Source organism: Myotis myotis, unplaced genomic scaffold, assembly GCF_014108235.1.
Source record: "Myotis myotis isolate mMyoMyo1 unplaced genomic scaffold, mMyoMyo1.p scaffold_m19_p_15, whole genome shotgun sequence".
Lineage (NCBI taxonomy): Eukaryota > Metazoa > Chordata > Mammalia > Chiroptera > Vespertilionidae > Myotis > Myotis myotis.
Genome location: NW_023416319.1, coordinates 43,372,989 through 43,395,109, shown reverse-complemented (window position 1 = coordinate 43,395,109; position 22,121 = coordinate 43,372,989). Strand labels below are relative to the sequence as shown.

General features: G+C 39.5%; 1 protein-coding gene across 1 annotated transcript in view; it reads left to right on the top strand.

Moving 5' to 3' along the window:
- CFAP70 (cilia and flagella associated protein 70) overlaps positions 1–22,121 on the top strand; it is a 103,417-nt gene that overhangs the window by 77,031 nt on the left and 4,265 nt on the right. The window contains 9 exon segments of the mRNA XM_036337078.1: positions 1,445–1,578; positions 1,699–1,814; positions 2,253–2,516; positions 7,448–7,603; positions 8,128–8,249; positions 11,519–11,671; positions 12,198–12,359; positions 15,650–15,739; positions 18,544–18,645. Coding sequence (XP_036192971.1) covers positions 1,445–1,578; positions 1,699–1,814; positions 2,253–2,516; positions 7,448–7,603; positions 8,128–8,249; positions 11,519–11,671; positions 12,198–12,359; positions 15,650–15,739; positions 18,544–18,645 — 1,299 coding nt within the window.

The following is a 22,121-nucleotide window of genomic DNA, read 5'->3' as shown; positions in this document are numbered from 1 at the left end:
GTTAGTTGTTTCACATCCAGTGTGTAAGCCAGAAGGGAATGCTCACAGGGCGGCCTGTTCTTGGAGGTACTTGCTTCAAACTCACAAATACCAGCAGCAACAAATTAGGATGGCACAGTCAACCCAAGATGTGCCTGTAATCATATTTTTGATAAAGTATCTTTGTCCTGGGGCATGAATGATGGTCACATAATACTTGCTGGTCTTGAATTTGGAAGATATCAGTGGTAACATCACACTCACATTCAGCTTTCAATTTGTCCATCTCAGTAGCCTCCTCAAATCTTTTGATGGTTCTTTTGTCAGTTCCACCACATTTGTAGATCAGATGACCAGTAGGGGTAGACTTGCCAGAATCTACATGTCCAATGGTGATGATGTTGATGTGAGTCTTTTCCTTTCCCATTTTGTTTTAGATTTAGTGGTGGTTTTCACACCTGTGTTCTGGCAGCAAACCTGTTGTGGAAAACAAACAAACAAAAAAAAGCTGTAGCTTTGTAAGTTTTGAAATCAGGAAGTATGAGTCCTCCAGGTTTTTTTTTTTCTTTTTTAAAAAAATATATTTTTATTGATTTTTTACAGAGAGGAAGGGAGAGGGATAGAGAGTCAGAAACATCGATGAGAGAGAAACATCAATCAGCTGCCTCCCACACACCCCCCACTGGGGATGTGCCCGCAACCAAGGTACATGCCCCTGACCGGAATCGAATCTGGGACCCTTCAGTCCACAGGCCGATGCTCTATCCACTGAGCCAAACTGGGCAGGGCTGTTTTTCTTTTTAAAGATTGTTTTGGCTATTCAGATTCCTGGGCATTCCAAATGAATTTTAGGTCAGGTTTTTCTATTTCTGCAAAAGAAAAATTGGGATTTTGATAGAGACTGCATATGTAAATTGATTTGGGAAGTATTGACATGAGTCTTCCAATCTATGGACATGGGATGTGTTTCCATTTTTTTATGTCTGCTTTAATTTCTTTCAGCAATATTTTGTAGTTTTCACTACAATATGTTGAGGTGCTTTTTTATTTTTTATTTTTTATTTTTTATTCTTTTGAGGTGCTTTTTAAAAACAAATTTGTAGATAAACTTATATTTGCCATCTCAAGACTATGACAAAGATGGTTATATATGAATTTTTAAAATAAACTATAAAAACTGATCTTTAGTCTTCTAAGGAATTGGAGGAGCTTATAGGGACCAGACACTAACACTAGAAAGTAATCAATTTTTAGATTATTTCAATAAATATTTACTGACTTTACTATAAGCCAGAACATTGACTGTGCTAGGCATTCAGAATTCAGTGGTAAACAAAAAAAGAAGTCATAGTTTCTGCTTTCATAGAGCTTATAGTATTTTTAGAGTGCTTCTGAGTTATGTGCATTAAAAAGAATATGACATAGTGACACAATAACGTTGGTCCTTCTGATATTTCACTGGTAGAGGTTGGTTCGTGAGCCCCAGAACCTGGAACACTGGCTGGACTATGGTGCCTTCTGCCTCCTAACTGAGGACAACATCAAAGCTCAGGAGTGTTTTCGGAAAGCCCTTTCCCTCAACCAGAATCATATCCACAGGTATGGGTGAGGGGAGATGGGGAATGAGGAGGAGCAGATAAGCTACTAAATGAAGTTGTCTTGATTCCAGGACGGTGACATGGGACCATGTTGTTAATCATGTTGGTGGTCTCTCCTCAGCTTGCTGCTGTGTGGTGTCCTGGCTGTCCTGATGGAGAACTATGAACAGGCAGAAATTTTCTTTGAGGATGCTACTTGCTTGGAGCCAACCAGTGTTGTAGCCTGGACTTTACTTGGTATGATATTTTCCTGTGGTCTGAATATGTTTTTATTCCATTATAAGATTCTCCCTTTGTCTTCCCATTCTTTTTTAAAAAATAGTTTTTTTTATTGATTTCAGAGAGGAAGGGAGAGGGAGAGAGAGATAGAAACATCAATGATGAGAGAGAATCATTGATCAGCTGCCTCCTGCATGCCCCCTACTGGGGATCGAACCTGCAACCCGGGCATGTGCACTTGACCGGAATTGAACCCGGGACCCTTCAGTCCTCAGGCCAACACTCTGTTCACTGAGTCAAACCAGCTTGGGCTGTCTGCCCCACTCTTTAATCACTCTTCATATAGTACTTAAACTTTGGTAAAAATGTGGGAAACGTGAAGTGAAATATTACAATTCCTAGTAGCTGATGGTGGCAAATTAGTCACATTTATTTTCAGCATCTTTCTTTCTTCAGGTTTATACTATGAAATTCAAAACAATGATATTCGAATGGAAATGGCATTTCACGAGGCCTTCAAACAGCTTCAGGCACGAATGCTTCAGGCACAATTAATGAAGAGTGCTGGTACCTTAGACGCTGAAACCAAAGTATCTGGGCAGAAGAGCACTGGTGCTGTGGAGCACATTGGAGAAGGCGTAAAAGCAGAATCCAGTTTAGGACCTTGGGGAGTCACTAGTGGTTCTTCTACAACAGCAAGCAAGGCAGAACCGCCAGCAGGTAGGACCAACGAATGGAGATGATTAGTGGCTGCTGGAAAAAATTACTGGCCTTAGGAACAGAAGCAGGCACATAGTAGGTACTCAGTGGATATTCGTGAAATGAAAAAAATGAGTGGAATTTTGAGTTGTTCCAGGGATACCAGGGAAGAATCTTCCAAAATATTTCCCCATTCATGTGATTGAAAGTCTGAAGCTTTTACTGTTGCTATTCAGTTTTTTTAAAAAATCTTAGATAATTTACTGTCCCTGTGCACCCCTAAAAGGAGTATCATTCTAGCAGAGTAAATTTCCCCCACCTCACTCTCTTCCCAACATGTAAGGTCCCTCTCTTGTGATTCTTAAATTTATTTATTTGTACACTCCCTTTTTTTTTGTTCTTTTTTTTTTTAATCCTCACCTGAGGATTTTCCCATTGATTTTTATAGAAAGAGGAGAGGAGAGAAAGAGGTAGGGAAGGAGGGAGGGAGGAAGGGAGGGAGGGAGAGAGGGAGAGAGGAGAGAGAGAGAGAGAGAGAGAGAGAGAGAGAGAGAGAGAGAGAGAGAGAGAGGAGAGAGAGAAAGAGAAAGAGAAAGAGAAATAGAAATAGAAATAGAGGAAGAGAGGGGGAAACATTGATGTGAGAGACACACATCAATCAGTTTCCTCCCGCATGTACCCTGACCTGTCCAGATCGAACCTGTAACCCAGGTACATGTCATTGACTGGGAATCAAACCTATGATCCACTCTAACCACTGAACAAACCGACCAGGGCTTTCTTTTCTTTTTTTTTTAATTGATGGGTCCTCCTTTGACTCTTATAATGCAAAGTCTATTTTGTTTGATATAAATACTGCTACCTCAGCTTTGTTTGTTTTCATTTTCCTTTGCATGAGATATCTTTTTTCGTCCCTTTACTTTCAGTCTGTGTGCCTTTAGATTTGAAGTGAGTCTCTTTTAGGCAGTATATGAGCCTTGTTTTATTTTATTTTATGGTTTTAATCTTTATTGTTGAAAGTATTACATATGTCCCTTTTTTCCCCCCATGGACCTCCTCTATCCCAGCCCCGCCCCCCGCATCCAGGCCCCCACCACCCCCCTGTCTGCATCCAGAAGTTATGTATATATGCATGCAAAATCTTTAGTTGATTACCTCCCACCCCCCCATCCCCCACATGTACTTGGGCAACTAATTTTTTAAAAAGGAGCTAAAAAGATATAATGGAGAAAAGAAAGGCTCTTCCACTAATGGTGCTGGGAAAACTGGAAAGCTGTATGCAAAAGACTGAAACTAGATTGCTACTTGTTATCATATACAAAAATAATTAACTCAAAATGGACCAAAGACCTAAATATAAGACCTGAAATAATAAATTACATAGAAGAAAACATAGGTACTAAACTTATGGACCTTGGTCTTAGGAAGGATTTTATTTGTCCTCAAAGGCAAAGGAAGCAAAAGTGAAATTAAATAAATGGGGCTATATCAAACTAAAAACCTATACAGCAAAAGAAACCATGAATGAAACAAAAAGGCAATCAACCAAATGGGAGGTGATATTTGCACCTCTGATAAGACCTTAATATCCAAAATATATAAACAACTTATACAACTGAACATGAAAAACAAAACAATCCAATTTAAAAATGAGCAGAGGACCTGAACAGACACTTCTTCCAAGAAGCCAATCAGGCATTTTAAGACAAAGTTAAACAGCCCTGGCAGGAGTGGTTCAGTTGGTTGAGCATCATCCTGTGTACCAAAGGATTGCCAGTTCGTTCCCAGTTGGGGCACATACCCAGGTTGCAGGTAGAATCCCCTATTGGGGTGTGTATGGGAGGCAGCTGATTGATGTTTCTCCCTCTTCAACTCTCCCTCTCCCTTCCTCTCTGTAAAATCAATAAAACATATTTTTTAAAAAAATAAAGTTAGCCCTAACTGGTTTAGCTCAGTGGATAGAGTGTCTGCCTGTGGACTGAAGGGTCCCAGGTTCAATTCCAGTCAAGTGCATGTACCTTGGTTGTGGGCACATCCCCAGTAGGAGGTGTGCAAGAGGCAGCTGATCGATGTTTCTCTCTCATTGATGTTTTTAACTCTCTATCCCTCTCCCTTCCTCTCTGTAAAAAATGAATAAAATATATTTAAAAAAAATAAAGTTAAATATATATATGCCAGCAATTTCACTCCTAGGTATTTACACAAGAGAAATGGAAACATGTCCTTGCAAAGATTTATATACAGATGTTCATAGCAGATTTATTTATAGTAGGAAAAAACTGAAAACAACCCAGTCGCCTAAAGATAAGTGAGTGGTCAGTAAAGTTACTTATAACCACATAATCAAAAACCACTCAGCAATAAAAATAAACAAATTACTGATAGATACAACATAGATGACTCTCAAAAGCATTATGCTAAGTGAATAAGGCAGATGCAAAAGAGTACATACATACTGTATGATTTCATTTAAATTAAATTCTAGAAAAAGCATATATAGAAAGCAGATCAGTGGTGGCCTAGGGCTGGGAGTTGGGGACTATCTGAAAAGGGCACACGGGAGCTTTTGGGGACATTATAATCTTTTATACATTGATTGTGATAGTGCTTACATAGTATATGTATTTGTTAAAACACATTGAAATATATACTTAAAAGTGAACACTTTATAATATGTAAATTACACCTCAGAAAAGCTGAATACTAACAGTCTTTTTCATTAAGATCATCACTTACCCTTCAGTGATCAGTCTGCAGTATTTAACACTCTCCTTTCTAAAATACCTGTCGGATTGCCTCCTCCATCTCTGACAGTTTGGGTTTCCTTTGTTAGTGTCTCTTTCTCGTCACACTCATTGGATATAATCACTTCCCAATAACACCATGTGACTTTCTAAGAGGCCACCTGCCCTCATGGTTTCTATTTCACTACTGAGAACGCTCACATGTCTGTCCTTAACACTGACATCCCTCCAGAAACCAGCAGCTGGATTATTCTACGAGTAAACTCCGCATCTTCTAAGTTGATTCTACATCCCTATATTAGGCACCCAAGTTCATGATCTCATCCCTGGTCCTCTTCCTTTCTTGCTGGAGCTTCCCACATCTCTGTATCAGCGTAACTCCTGAGACCAGCTGGTTCTCTTTCGAAATGCTCCTTGCATCTTTCTACTACCAAATGTCCATACTGTTATAACACCCTCTTTGTCTCCATCCACATTTTTTTCCTCCTTGCTACATTGCACTGTTAGAGTAATCTTCATAAAATATTAGGTTTAGCTAAATTTTCTGCTCAATACTCTTCTTTGTAACCCTCTGCTTTTGCCTATATGAACAACATCCTAACATTCAAATGTCAAATATCAGAAGTGTAGCCCCAACCTGCCTTTTCCTTAATTTCCTCAATATCCAGTAAAATAAATGAGCTCATTACTTCCATGCTTTTGCCAGAGGCTTGCCCAGCCTTGAACGTTTCTCCCTCTCTAGCTATTCAATTTCTGCCTATTTTCCAAAGCCGTCTCTTTTGCTCTAGATGAGTGACCTCTTCTAATTGGAGCCAGCCGGCACTGTTCATTTCCTGCCTGGCATTGCTTTTTATTTTTTATTTTTAAAATATGTTTTTATTTATTATTTTAGAGAGAGAGTAAGGGAGAGGGATAGAGAGATAGAAACATCGATGAGAAACTTCATCAATCAGCTGCCTTCTGCATGCCCTCACTGGGGATCGAGCCTAAAACCCAGGCATGTGCCCTGACTGGGAATCGAACCGGTGACCTGATGGTTCCTGGGTTGACGTTCAACCACTTAGCCACACTGGTCTGGCTGCTTTTTTTTTTTTTTTACTAGTATTCTTCAAACAGTGTTTGTTTGAGAGGCAGCCAGGCATGTTTAAGAGCTTTGGAAACTAACTTCTCTGTGATTCACTTGGTTTAAAGGAGCATAGTAAATAAGATATCTCATAATGTTGTGAAAAATAAGTGAGATTATACATTAAAGACTTTAGTGTAATACCTGGCATATAGTCATGACCAAATACAGCTACATTATTATAATTGTTATTTTTTTATTATTAAACACTGAGATAAGTTTATTAGAATTCCTGTTCTTCAGGGACTTTAATATCTAAAAATATATTAATCTTTTCATCTGGATTTTAAAATATATGTTCTTTAATTTATTTTTAGAGAGAGAGGAAGGAGAGGGATAGAGAGATAGAAACATCAATGACAGCTAAACATTACTGATGGGCTGCCTCCTACACTACCCGCACTGGGGATTGAGCTCATAACCCAGGTGTGTGCCCTGACTTGGAATTGAACCAGTGACCCTCAATCACGGAGACACACTGGCCTGGCTCATCTGGATTTTTGAGAATCTGGATTTAATAAGTAACTTTAAAAAAAAAAAAAGTTGTGTGTTTTTTTTTGTTGTTGTTGTTGTTTTTTTTTTATTGATTTTCTTACAGAGAGGATGGGAGAGGGATAGAGAGTCAGAAACATCGATGAGATGAAAGAGAAACATCGATCAGCTGCCTCCTGCACGCCCCCCCACTGGGGATGTACCTACAACCAAGGTACATGCCCTTGACCGGAATCAAACCTGGGACCCTTGAGTCCGCAGGCCGACGCGCTATCCACTGAGCCAAACCGGTCAGGGCTAATAAGTAACTTTTATAAGAAGTATCTGTTTGACATTATTATGACCTGGGCCACCAGCAGGATTGAACTAGGAGTTATAGTGACAGAAGATGTGCTATCAGTTTAGCTTGTACTCTTTAAATTATTCAGAAATATAGCAAGTCTGGAAAACAAGTCGGTCGATGCAATATTTCAGGAATGTTTTTTATGATTTGAAAATTAATTGTATTTTATTTTCTGTAATAATCTTTTAACATTCAATGTAGCAAGACATTGTGTTTTGTTTTTTTTCCCATTAAAATTTAATCTATTTAGGATCAGGAGCTCCGTTGTTAGTTCTAGATGGATTTCTTGAAGAATCCTCCAAACTGCAGTCGCATTCACAAGAACGAATTTTTCCTGTACCATCTCAGGATCCAGCAGTCAACCCAAATCCATCCAACTTATTTCCCAAGGAGACACTAAAAAGAGGTAATTAGGGATAAAGATTTCCAATCGAAAGAGGGATATAGACAAGAATGAAAACCCCTATGATTACCAAAATGGCACTTTTTAACTTGTTTGAAGTTGATTATTTATCTATCATTTTGCCTAAGTGCCTTCATATGAGGCTAGGGCTCTGAAATTCAACACTTTCAATAAACAAGGATTTATATTTAGCTCAGAAAAGTAGCCAACTACAGACCTGTGATTTTCTAACAATGATTCTTTATTTTTAGGATATTTATAGATTGTGTTTCACATTCAGGAAGATCTGAATACTTTAAAAATCCTTTTATTTGGTTGTGACTTCATTTGAAAACAGTGTAGACTAACCTTAAGAATCTTTGAGATCTCCTCTTTGGAGACCATCGATATGGAGCAACCTATTGCTTGCCAGATTATAACCTCTCTCATATATTAGATTAGAATACTCTCCCTGCTACATTAGTATGTCTGAGCTTCGTACGTTTTTCCTTTATATCTAATCATCTGTTCTTTTAATGTATCTTCAGAAGCATCAAAATGTCTGGGTTCATCAGTTTTTCTGCATCCTACCCCTGATAGTGTTTCCCAAATTCCTACCACCATCTTCATGGAGACCATACGCTTCTTGATGAAGGTCAATGCTGTACAGGTCAGAATATTTGGAAAACAGAAAGTTAATGGAAAGATTTTAATGAGCTACCTATTCGATTCATAATGATCTTCGCAGGCTTAAATGTGTATGACACAAAAATCAAATATGCTTTTGAGACCTCACTGCAAGACTGCTCCCTGTAGAATACCAGCAGAGCAAATTCAGACTCTTGAGTCATGTGTAGACTGATTTCACTTTATTATGAGGATTCATTGTGTGAGTGTTGGGGGTTCACGGGCACCTCAGCATACCCTTTTTCCCTTTCAGGTTCTGAACCAACTGGAACAGATACACAGTGCTAAATGGGGGATGAAAACATTTAAAATTTTTATTGGTAAAACTGAACTGGCCCTAGCCGGTTGCTCAGTGGTTAGAGCGTTGGCCCTCGGACTGAAGGGTCAAGGGTTCTATTCCAATCAAGGGCTCAATCTCTGCCCTGGTTGGGGCATGTGCAGGAAGCAACCATAATCAATGTGTCTCTCTCACATGAATGTTTCTTTCTCTCATCAATGTTTCTCTTCCTGTCTCTCCCCTCCCTTCCACTCTCACTAAAAGTCAATGGAAAAAATATCCTCAGGTGAGGATTAACAAAGAAAGAAACAAAAAAACTGAGCTGGAGATGTGACTAGTTCCAGATTTGACTTACCCATGCTGTCACCAGTGGAACAGCTAGAGAACGGCAGCCTCCTCCCACAGAAGACCATCCCCAAAGGTCTATCTACCACATGGGAAACAAGAAGTAGATCCATGAAGCAAGCAGTAGGGGAGAGTGAGAGCAAGATTCAGGAGCCAAAGAGTTGGCCTGATCCTGCAGTGTGCGTGCTCCACTGGAATATGGGCAAGCTCAAAAAAGGGCAAGAATGTTGGCTCAGTGGGAGTGGGCCACACTCAACTTTCCCAATAGAGAAACAGGCTTTCTCCCTGCCACCCATGTCAAAGAGCCAGGATGCAGGTGGAGCCTCCCCTCATTACTTCCTAAAATGGTAGAAGTGCTAGTGGAGGTTTCTATATTATACTAGGTGTACTAGCTAATAATGCAGATTTTTTTAATAGATGGAGTACACATATGTTGATATATATGCGATTTGATATGTATGCTATTTTGTTGTATTGACAGCAAGCTTCAAAGCTTCATATGTCAAATTTGCTGAAGGTGTTAACATCATAGATTTTAAAAAATATATATTTTTATTGATTTTTTTAGAGAGGAAGGGAGAGGGATAGAAAGTTAGAAACATCAATGAAAGAGAAACATCAATCAGCTGCTTCCTGCACACTCCCTACTGGGGATGTGCCCTCAACCAAGGTACATGCCCTTGACTGGAATCTAACCTGGGACCCTTCAGTCTGCAGGCTGACTCTCTGTCTACTGAGCCAAACTAGTTAGGGCCATAGATATTTTTACACTTAAAAATGTCGAATGTTGTGCCAAAAAAAGAGCATTTGCGGGAAGTTTTAATTCATTACTTTATTTTGAAGAAAAAGTTATTGTATACTTTGGGAAGCTTATGGTTAACATGCTCCATCTTAAGATACTTGTGAACACTGGTTTAAACACTTTGAAAGTGATGATTTTGATGTGAAGGACAAAGAGCGTCCAGGTCAACGGAAAAAGTTTGAAGACCAACAATTACAACATTATTGGATGAAGATTCATGTCAAACTCAAAAACAAACTTGCAAAAAGTTTCAATGTTGCTCAACAAACAATTTCTGATCGTTTACAAGCAATGGGAAAGATTTTAAAGGAAGGAAAATGGGTGCCACATCAACTGAATGAAAGACAAATGGAAAACCGAAATCAGTAAAATGTTACTTCAACGGCACGAAAGAAAGTCTTTTACATAGAATTGTGACTGGCAATGAAAAGTGGATTCATTTTGAGAATCCCAAATGCACAAAATCATGGGTTGATCCAGGTCAACCATCAACGTCAACTGAAAGGCCAAATTGCTTCTGAAAAAAGACAATGCTCTGCGTTTGGTGGGATCAGGAAGGTGTGGTGTATTATGAGCTTCTAAAACCAGGTGAAACTGTTAATACTGATCGCTGCCGACAACAAATACAGTGGGGCCTTGACTTACGAGTGTCCCGACTAACGAGTTTTTTGAGATACCAGCTGTCTCTCGCCGATTTTTTGCATTGAGTTGATAGAGTAATTTGAGTTAACGAGCTCCTTAACGAGCTCGGTCTCGGAACGAATTAAACTCGTAAGTCAAGGCCCCACTGTAATCAATTTGAACCACGCTTTGATCATGAAACGACCAGAATGTGCCAGAAGACACGGCAAAGTAATTTTGCTTCATGATAATGCACCATCACACACTTCAAAACCGGTTAAAAACACATTAAAAGATCTTTCCAGGGAAGTATTAACCCACCCTCTGTATCCACCAGACCTTGCTCCTTCAGATTACCACTTGTTCCGATTGATGGCACACGCACTTTCTGAGCAGTACTTCAAAACGTACGAAGAAGTGGAAAATTGGGTCACTGAATGGTTTGCGTCAAAACAAGAAAAGTTCTATTGGAACGGTATCCACAAATTACCTAAAGATGGGGGAAATGTGTAGCGAGCCATGGATATTACTTTGAATAAAGCACTTTTGATGTTTCTCTTGAAATTATCGTGTCGTCTTTGATTACAAAATCCGCATTATTAACTGGTACAACTACTAGACTGAGATAGGAGCAAAGGGGAGAGAAAAGAAGGGTTTCCCCCTCTGTTTAGCCAGTCAATGTGACTTTGTCAAATTTGCAGGCCTTGTATAGTACTAAAAATAAAGAACAGCTCTAAGTAAAAACTTATGAACATAACAAATGTTTGAGAGTGTGCCAGAAACAGACACACTGTTTCCAATATCCTAAGTCTAGAATTTTAGAAAGGGAGGTTTTGCCTCACTTTAAATTTCCTTACAATTACAGCTGCCTGAAAATGTTACCTCATGAATAAATGTAAATGAAGTGTCTTCGTCCGTTGCATAACAGATTACAAGTTAAAACCCATCTAGTATGACTAGCATTGTATAATATTGTGATTATTCACTTGAAAAAGTCTACATTTGTGACTAAGTGAATAACTGGTAATGGGACCATGATGTGCTGAATGTTTATAATTCACCTCTAACCTTTTGAAATAGATAATCATTTCATTCTGTAATATGTTCCTTATTACTTATTATCAGAAACAGAACCTTTGACCATATGAGCTATGGAACTGACATAGTGCAGCCATTTACATGTCCCTTATAATCTGATTTTTTGCAGTATGTGCACAGAGTCCTTGCACATGAGCTGTTATGTCCTCACGGAGGCCCCAGCTGTGAGTATTACTTGGTGCTGGCTCAGACACACCTTCTCAAGAAGGACTTTGTCAAGGTAGAGGAATGCCTTCAACAAGCAGCCCAGATGGACTACCTGGTAATAACTTTTGCTAGAGCCTCTTGAGTTTAGTTTGGACAAGGGGTCAGCAGGCTTTCTTAGAGGTGGTGTTGCTATATCACAGGTAGATTTCTGGTTACACGAGAGAGGTGGGGTCATCATTTGTCAGTTCACTCATCTATTTCCTTCCATTTGTTTTTCTTAAGCACTCATGAGTTTTGCAAAGGGCAGAGAAAAGATAAGGAAGGACAGCTCATTCGCAGATAGTTTATTTATTCAAGTTTTTTTGGACTTCTGTTTTTCTCATTGTGAACCCTACCATTGTATGCTTCACTTTTTTTCTTAATATTTACCCCAAAGACAAAAATAGCTTTGCAGAATGCAAGAAAGAAGTGAGAGGGCAGACTAGAAGAATCTCTTTCAGTGCAACTGAAGGGGGCCCTCTTTCTAACTGTGCTAGAAAAAGAAAACAGATGTAACCTACATTTAAATGTTAGACAAAGCTCATTAATGTACTTTTAAATGCCACCTCATCCCATGTACGACTTGTTCTTTCCTCTTTCAGAACCCTAACGTCTGGGGTCTAAAGGGCCATCTCTATTTTCTGAGAGGAGATCATGCTGAGGCCAAGGCATGCTATGAGAGAACCATTAGTTTTGTAGTGGATGCTTCTGAGATGCACTTCATCTTCCTGCGACTGGGGCACATCTATCTGGAAGAGAAAGAGGTGAGGGATAGAGGAAGGGGAGTAACCATGTAAATCGGGTCATGGTCTGGGACCTGACTAGTCAAGTGTTAACATCCCTGTGGACTAAAAATAGTAACATGATGGTGGCGCTTTTACATCGAAAGGTAAAGTGGCTTGCCCAACATCAGATAACCAGCAATTAATAGGAACAGGATTTAAACAAGGCAGTCTCATACTAGTCTGTGGTTTTAACCATTACGACACTAAAGTTATTAAGAACTCAATAAATTTGCGGGCTGGAAGGGGTTAATTGGGGGTGTGGGGGAGGACCTATGTAATACTTTCAACAATAAAGATGAAAAAACTCAATAAATTTTATTTTAGCTATTTTTCTTTGTTAGCAGTAGTGTAAATATTCTCATCTTGCTTTAACTAATGGAAAGTGTTATGGGCTTTAAAATAAATCCTCCAAACTTTCTCCTCAACACAAAGGATTATATTTAATTCAGCTAAGGCTAACCCCGTTTCACAGGGTACTCTGACTTGACTCTTTAGTAATTCCTATCCATATTTTAGGAAATACCCAAAGCTTTCTAAAAGAAACGTTCTTTTATGGAAAATCTCAAATACACACAAAGTAAAAAGATTAGTAGAATGAACCAACATGACTCATCATCCCATTTTAACAATTATCAACATTCTCCCAAAGGCCTTTTGATTCTGTGCTTTTGTTTTTACTTTATTCCATCGTCCCCCTGACCCCACTCCCACCCCCCAAATACCTAGTTTTCTTTATATTTAAAATTAAACAACAGCAACAAGAAGTTACAATGCCTTATAATTTAAGTAGGAAAGCTCACATAGGTTTAAAAGGGAAAAATTACAGTGAAGTAAATAATAGAAAACTTTCTGATGTCATTGCAAGCTGCATCTTCACAGACCTGCTGACTTATGCAGTCACTAGGCAAGGAGTTCATAGGCTATTTGCTGAGGCTCAGCTATAGTTCCATCTCTCACACTGAAGATACAGAACAAAAAGTGGTCCTTTGGGGCCTACTACTTTTTTTTTTTTTTTTTAGTTTTTCTAAATGTCTCCTGTACTGCCGAAAGCTTCTAAGACGTTTTATAATAAGGGAGCAGACTCTCAGAATAATGAGGCTCTATCAAGTAAAATCCTTAGTTCAGGGATTCTGTGTCTATCATCCTACCACATGATGTCACTTTTAAGCAAAAAGAGGTAATCCATAAAGTCTAGGTGGAATTCTGGTAATCACTGTGATCACCCCGAATTTTCTGTGTAACTCCTTGCCTCACTCTTAAAGAGACTATAAATGTTTTTGGAACTGCTTTCACAGCAGTTCCAAAGAGACTATAAATGTTTTTGGAACTGCTTTCACAGCATAGTTTGCCCTTTAATTTAGTCTTTCCTTCTCCTCTCACCAGTCTTCTTGTAATATTTCCCTGAAAATAGACATAAAATACAATCCAAGCCCAGAATAGCCAGTACTACATTGAAATAGAAGAACAAAGGTAGAGGACAGACCCCCTACCTGACTACAAGACACACTATAAACTAGAACAATAATCAAGACAGGGTGGTAAAAGTGAAAGAATAGGCAAACAGATCAATGGAACAGAAGAGAGAGCCTGGAAATAGACTCACATAAATATAGTCAACTGATCTTTGACAAAGGAACAAAGGCAATACAATTGAGCAAAGAAAATCTTTTCAACAAATGGTGGTAGAACAACTGGATACCCATATGCAAAAAAATAAGTCTAGACACAAGACCTGATACCTTCAAAATTAACTCAAAATGAATCATAGAATAAATGTAAAATGCAAAACTATAAAACTCCTAGAAGATAATATAGAAGAAAACCTATATGACATTGGGAATAGTTCTGACTTTTTAGGTACAACACCAAGGGCATGATCCATGAAAGAAACATTTTAAGTTAGACTTCATTGAAATGAAAAACTTAAGCTCTGCAAAAGACAATATGAAGAGAATGAGAGGACAAACCACAAACTGGGAGAAAAATATCTGCAAAAGACATATTTGATAAAGGACTGTTATCTAAAATATACAAAGAAGTCTTAAAACTCAATGATAAGAAAATAACCTGATTTAAAAATGGGTGAAAGATCTTAAAGATACCTCACCAAAGAAGATATGTAGATGACAAATAAGCATATGAAAAGATGCTCCACATAATATGTCATCAGGGAAATGCAAATTAAAAAGATGAAATACCACTACACACCCAAATCTGGCCAAAATCTAGAACACCGACAACATCAAACACTGACAAGAATGTAGAGCAACAGGAACTCTGATTTGTTGCTGGTGGGAATGCAAAATGGTACAGCCACTTTGGATGACAATTAGGTGATATTTTACAAAACTAAGAATATTCTTACCATACCATGCAACGATTGTTCTCCTAAATATTTACCCCCCAAAAATTGAGAACTTATATCCACACAAAATCTGCAAAAAGGTGTTTATGGTAGCTTGATTCATAATGGGAAAAACTTGGAAGCAACAGAAGACATCCTTCAGTAGGTGAATAGATAAATAATCTATGGTACATCCAGACGATGGAATACTACTTAGCGCTAAAAGGAAATAAGCTATCCAGCCATGAAAAAATACAAAGGAACCTTAAATGCATATTACTAAGTGAAAGGAACCAATCTGAGAAGTCTACATACTACATGATTCTAACTGTATGACATTCTGAAAAGGGCAAACCTATAGCGAGAGTAAAGAGATCAGTGGTTTCCAGGAGTTGGGGAAGGGGAGTGATGAAGAGGTGGAGCACGGAGATGTTTAGGGCAGAAAAAATACTCTAATGAGGGATATACATATGTCATTACACATTTGTTCAAACCCATAGAATGTACACCACCAAGGGTGAACCCTAAGGTGAAGTATGGACTTTGGGTGATGATGAAGTGTCAATGTAGGTTTGTCAGTTGTAACAAATGTACCAGTCTGCTGGGGGATGTTGGTAGTGGGGGAGGCTAAAGTAAAACTAGTTTTACTTTTAACTGGTTCATATATTGGGCCACCACACAGGATTTAGATGGCCAATTATCCTTTGTCCCTCCACTAGATCATATATATGGGGAATCTCTGATCTTTCAATTTTGCTGTGAACCTAAAACTTCCCCCTCCCAATTAAGTTTTAAGAAAAACATATAACTTCATTGGAATTAGATTGGTCTGGAGATCAACTGCAGAAGCACCGTAATTATCATAGCCACGCAGTGTTTGATGCTTCTAAAAGAACAATAGTTTAGGGGTGCTTTCTTTCTACAGTATGAAAAGGCAAAGAAAACCTACCTGCAAGCCTGTAAGAGATCACCTTCATGCCTTACCTGGCTGGGACTGGGAATTGCCTGTTATCGGGTAAGAGGGTGAGGGCTTGACACTAACCCTGTGCATAGAGCTGACCTTGATTCCTTGGTCTTTCAAGCACTCTGGGATGACAGTGAAATGCCAATCAGGGCAGTTTTCTCTAATGCAAAATTGCTCTTCAAAGCAGTTTAGTAAACTGAAGGTCAATCTGAAGTAGAAAAATCCCACAAAAACCTGAACTAGGAAGCTATATAATAAAAATTTCATGTTATTTCGTAAAGAAGCTCATAATCTATATATATAAAAGCCTAAGTGACTGTTACAACCGAATGACCGGAACGGCCGGTCAACCAGTCGCTGTGATGCACACTGATCACCAGGGGGCAGATGCTCAATGCAGGAACTGCCCCCTGGTGGTCAGTGCACTCCCACAACCAACCTCCCGTGACCCTCCCTTCCCCCCCAGCCTGGCCGGCCCCCCCATCAGTCCCAATCAGGGGGCCAGCCAGCCAACCTCCCATGGTCCCTCCTCCTGTCTAGCCAACCTCCCATGGTCCCTGTCCCCTGCCCCCTGCTGGCCGGACCCTAATAGGCCTCGATTGCTGGCCAGGCTGAGGGACCCCACCCATGCATGAATTCGTGCACTGGGCCTCTAGTTTTATAATATTATCTATAAGAAAAAAAGTAATATGGGATATAAAGAATCTATTTAATTAAAGAAATTGGTTGATATTTATTAAGTTCTGTGCCTTTCCATATGCAGGAGTAGCTGCTACAGCTTCGGGTAGGCCTTTGCACTCTTTGCTCTACCACCCCTTGAAACTCCAGAGCTACCCTTCTTTCCTTCTCTCTAATGCAGCGGTTCTCAACCTGTGGGTCACTACCATCGGAAAACACATATAGCATATCAGTATTTACATTACGATTCATAACAGTAGCAAAATTACAGTTATGAAGTAGCAACGAAAACAATTTTATGGTTGGGGGTCACCACAACATGAGGAACTGTATTAAAGGGTTGCAGCATTAGGAAGGTTGAGAACCACTGCTTAATGTTTGAAAGAGGTTAGACTAACTGGTAATATGATCTGGTCTCTGCCAAACAAACCCTTTAGTCTTACCACTTTCTCTCCCCTCTCCTCTTCCTCTCTCTCTCTCTCTCTCTCTCTCTCTCTCTCTCTCTCTCTCTCTCTCTCTCCCACACACACACACACCCACACAGGTATATTTAAGAGTTTTCTGAGATGCCATTATTTTTGCATTTATATATAGTATTCCTTTTACCTGGAATGCCTTTCTTCACCTTGTACAGTTAACAAACTCCTATTTATCTTTCAAGATTTACTTTAGCAATGTTTCTTCTGAGAGTATCCTTTATTCTCAGGATAGAATTATTACTATTTTCCTTTGTCCCTCCACTAGAAAATATATGTGCTTTTATTATTAGAAATGTTTATTCTGTACGGGAACTATTTATGTGTTTGAGTTTTTCCCACCTCCTCTTTCCCTCCTGTAGTGAACTGTGTGTATTCCCAGTATCTAACATGCTGCCTGACAGAGAGTAAATCCTTAGGACATATATGTTGAATAAATAATGAATCAGTATTTCAGAGACATTTAAAATGTAGGCCAAGGTATAGGATTTGCTGAAAGGTCATTCTTCATATTGTCTTGGGCCTAGAAATCCATTATTTTCTGAAGCAGAAACTGTGAAGAACTATTTTATTGGGGAAAGAAGTACCTTATTCTTTCCTTGGCTGGCCTTTTGGAAGATTTTACAAAGCAAATTCACAGTTTTAGGAAGCAAAAATGATATCCATGTAGCCAGAGCTCAGGAAGCACCCTAGAGTATTGATTGTTCAAGACTGTGGTGTTAATAACTAATTTCAGGGGAAAGGAAGCTTTCTGAATGATAGTATTTTTCAGGACTTTTACCTTAAGAAAGGGATGTAGAATGTAAAGGGAAAAACTACAAATGTATCTGATAGCCCATTGTGTATGGGGAAATCACTGAATGATGCACACACAACAGTAAATACTTCTGGTTTCCCAACCCTGCCGCCAAAGCTCCACGGTTCATGGATGCCCTGCTGGGACTGCTGTAGAGGAAAGAGGAAGAAAGCCTAGAAAGCAGGCTCCAGATTCCCCTACCTGGCTTTTTAAGCAGAGCAGTTTTACTTTTAACTGGTTCATATATTGGGCCACCACACAGGATTTTGTTTGAAGAAAAAGTTCTGTTGCTTAAAAAAAAAAGTTGAAAGCCATTGGTATAGGCCATGTACACCAATGTTATTTGGACATAGTATTTTCAGCTAAGCTGACTCAGCTGACTTAAGTAAAAACTGTATTGACTTGCCCTAGTTGGTTTGGCTCAGTGGATAGAGCGTCGGCTTGCAGACTGAAAGGTCCCAGGTTGATTCCAGTCAAGAGCATGTACCTTGGTTGTGGGCACATCCCCAGTAGGGGGTGTGCAGGAGGCAGCTGATTGATGTTTCTCTCTCATCGATGTTTCTAACTCTCTATTCCTCTCCCTTCCTCTCTGTAAAAAATCAATAAAAAATATATTTAAAAAACCAAAACTAGCCCTAACCGGGTTGGCTCAGTGGATAGAGCATCGGCCTGTGGGCTCAAGCGTCCCAGGTTCGATTCCAGTCAAGGGCATGTACCTTGGTTGAGGGCACATCCCCAGTGTGGGGTGTGCAGGAGGCAGCTGGTCGGTGTTTCTCTCTCATCGATGTTTCTAACTTTCTATCTCTCTCCCTTCCTCTCTGTAAAAAATCAATAAAATATTTAAAAAACAACAACAACAACAAAACTATATTGACTTAACAACTCATACATCTTTTTTTGTCAAGCTGGAGGAGATCTCGGAGGCAGAGGATGCTCTCTCTGAAGCCAATGCATTGAACAACAACAATGCTGAAGTATGGGCATATCTGGCCCTGGTCAGCCTGAAAGTAAGTGCTTGCTATCCTTTTACAATGCCCTCTTAGGCAAAGAGATAAGGAACTAAATAAAAGAAGAGATAATTGGGATGGCCATTAATGCATGACAGTTGAGGTTTGATCAGCTTCAGATTTGGTCATTATGTGAATGACAAAGGAGAGGCCAAGTCTGGGAAGCGTTTACTTGAAGTGTGCTTAAAAATTATATACTCAGGTATGTTTGTCTGGAAAGGAGATTCTAAAAATGGAAGTGGGCCATGTGGACTTGGTGGTCGTGGGTGAGCAGGAGTAGGGTGGGCCAGGGCTGACTCCTGGGCAAGGATTCTGGGTGGGGGAAGCTCCCTGTAGCACTTTCAAGGTACTCCACAGGCCCAGCGCAGTGTGTGGCCTGCCTAGGGTTGGGGTTGGGACACTGAATGGGGAGCTGTGCAAGGGCAGTGGCTGTCAGTGCAGTTGGACAGCAGATTAGACTGGGGTCAGTGAGCCTTTCTCCTTTTCCCTGCTGGGTACCTCTCCCCACCTGTCTGTGCTCTCATGTTTAGGAGCTCAAGCCTGGGACAATAGTACGTATTACTCGTATAGTCATCCAGTTATGCTCTGGGTCTACAAAAAATTCCTGGAGCCATACACATACCCTCTGATTGCCTTCGCTGTAAGTTATGTGTGTCCTAGAAGACCTAGATAAGAATCCAATGATAAAAATAAAGGCAAACTAGGCCATTAGGGTGTAGATAAATATGGACTACCAACAAAAGGACCAACAGATACCTCTGATAGACTACATGATTGACTCAAAGATTCCATTGTTTTAAAAATGAACCTGATACTGTGATTCATCTTCTTTGTAATTGTCTCTGACTTTGTTTTATTTGAGACCAGAATTCAGGATAGATAGTTTAGCTATTTACCTGATATTAATCAGGAAATACATGGTATTTTTATTTTAAATGTATTTAACAACCTCATTCCTGAGTTCCTTTTTCATTACTTTTAAAAATGGGAGTGATGCCTGGCTGGCTGCTCAGTGATTGAGTGTCGACCCATGAACCAGGAGGTCATGGGTTTGATTTCCGGCCTGGGTTGTGGGCTCAATCCCCATTATAGGGCGTGCAGGAGGCAGCTGGCCAGTGATTCTCTCTCATCTTTGATGTTTCTACCCCTCTCTGCCTTTCCCTTCTTCTCTGAAATCAATAAAAACATTTTTTAAAGTTAACCTTCTTTAAAAGATGGAAGTGATATTATATCAGAATGTAAGCAAAGTCAAGAACAGTGAAGAAGTTCTACTAGTCTTTTTGAAACATTCCTTCATGTTGAACTGCTGGCTGAGGTGTTTATCCTTGATATAGATGGAAAATTTTGGAGGAGTATTGTGCAAGTTTGTGATAGCTGCTTTACCTATAGAAAATAACTCTCCCAAAATTAAATAACTTGCTTAAATAACTTACACATCGGTCTAAAGTCAAATTTGGAATGAGATTGTCCTTCAGTTTTTCTATTAGCCAATATGACACCAAACTGATAGGGAATATTTTGATTGTAAGAGAAATGAACAAAATAAAAATTACTGGATCTTCTCTTCCTGAATATCAACATGAAAATACCTGTATTCTTACCCCAGCTCTGTCACAATTGGCTGTGAAATCCTGGGCAAGTCACTTAAACTCACTGGGCCTCAGTTTTTTTATCTTTATTATTTTATTTGTTTAAAAATATATTTTTTATTTATTTCAGAGAGGGAGAGAGATAGAAACATCAATGATGAGACTCATTGACTGTCTGCCTCATGCACACCCCACACAGGGGATTGAACCTGCAACCCAGGCATGCGCCCTGACCGGAAATCGAACCCTGATCTCCTGGTTGATAGGTCAGTGCTCAACCACTGAACTATACTGGCCAGGCAGTTTCTTCATCTTTAAACTAAACGTGTCAAAATGGAAGATTTTAATACATTTCTTGCAAAAACTGATAGATCAAATAGGAAAAAATTAAAGGTATGTGAGATTTCAATAAAACAACAAGGTGCCCTGGCCAGGTGGCTCAGTTGGTTGGAGCATTGTCCCATACACACAAAAAAAGGTTGCCGCTTGGATTCCCAGTCAGAGCACATACCTAGGTTGCACACATACCTATCTATGTTGGGAGTTCAATCAATGTTTCTGTTTCTCATTTCCTCCCTCTAAAAAAAGCATACCCTCAGATGAGGATGAGAAAAAGGGGGGGGAAGGCAGTTAACAATGTTGAGCTCAAACAACATAGAACTCTGCACCCAACAATTAGAGAATGCATATTCTTTTCAATCACAAATGAATTAATTATTCATATGCTAGACCACAATGACAGATTCAACAAATGCATGTAGATCACACTGCAATAAAATTATAAAGCAACAATTAAAAGATAGGCCAAAAGACTCATACATTTGTAAACTTAAAACATGTTTGTAATTAATTCATGAGTCAAAGAGTAAATCATGATACTGTCTTGTGGTAGGTAGAATTCTGAAGATGATCTCTCAAGATTATTACATAAAATACTAATATAGGTACTGCTGTGAAGGGAAGTCAGAGAGACTCAAAGCCCAAGAAAGATTCAACACACAATTGCTGCCTTAAAGATGGAGAGGAACCATCAAGGAATGTGGATGGCCTCCAGAAGCTGAAAGCTTTCCCTGCTCACAGCCCTTAAGGCAATGGGGACCTCCATCCTGCAAGTACAAGGAACTGAATTCTGCAGAAAACCTGAATGAGGTTGCGAGTAGATTCCACATAAGAACCCACTCCGACTGACACCTTGATTTTGGCCTTGTGAGACCCTAAGCAGAGAACCGGTTGAGCCATGCCAGACTTCTGACTAGTGGAAATTATGAGATGATAAGTGGCTATTGTTTTAAGCCACTTAATTTGTGGTAATTTGTTACACGGCTGTAGAAAAATAATGCAGGCCTTTCAGTCGGTTTTTATAATAATGTCTCCCATTTAATTATACTTTCATGTACACCCCTTTGTAATGTGATGCCATTTTTCCCATCAAGAAGTAATGTCTCCTCATTCTCCACTTCCTGGAATTTGAGCTGCACTTGTGAATTACTTTGATCAGTAGAATATGATGGAAGTGACATTGTGTAAGTTCTCAGAGACTAGGCCTTTAAAGATCCTGTAGCTACTGCTCTTGCTCCCTTGAAACCCTGGGACCACATGCTGTGAAGAAACCCAATTTAGCCTATAGGAGGCTCGAAGTCCACCTGGAGGATAACTGAAGCACCCTGGTTAACAGCCAACTTCACTCTTTGAGTGAGATCTTAGCCCCCCAGCCCTTAACCAAATTGTCAGATGTCTACAACTGCATGAATGAACCCAGGAAAATCAGCAGAATGGTCCAGATAGCCCATAGAATTGTGAGGAATACACAATTTAATATATTGTGTATTAAACCGTTAAGTTTTGAGATGGCTTGTTACACTTCAATAGATAATTGAAATGGGACTG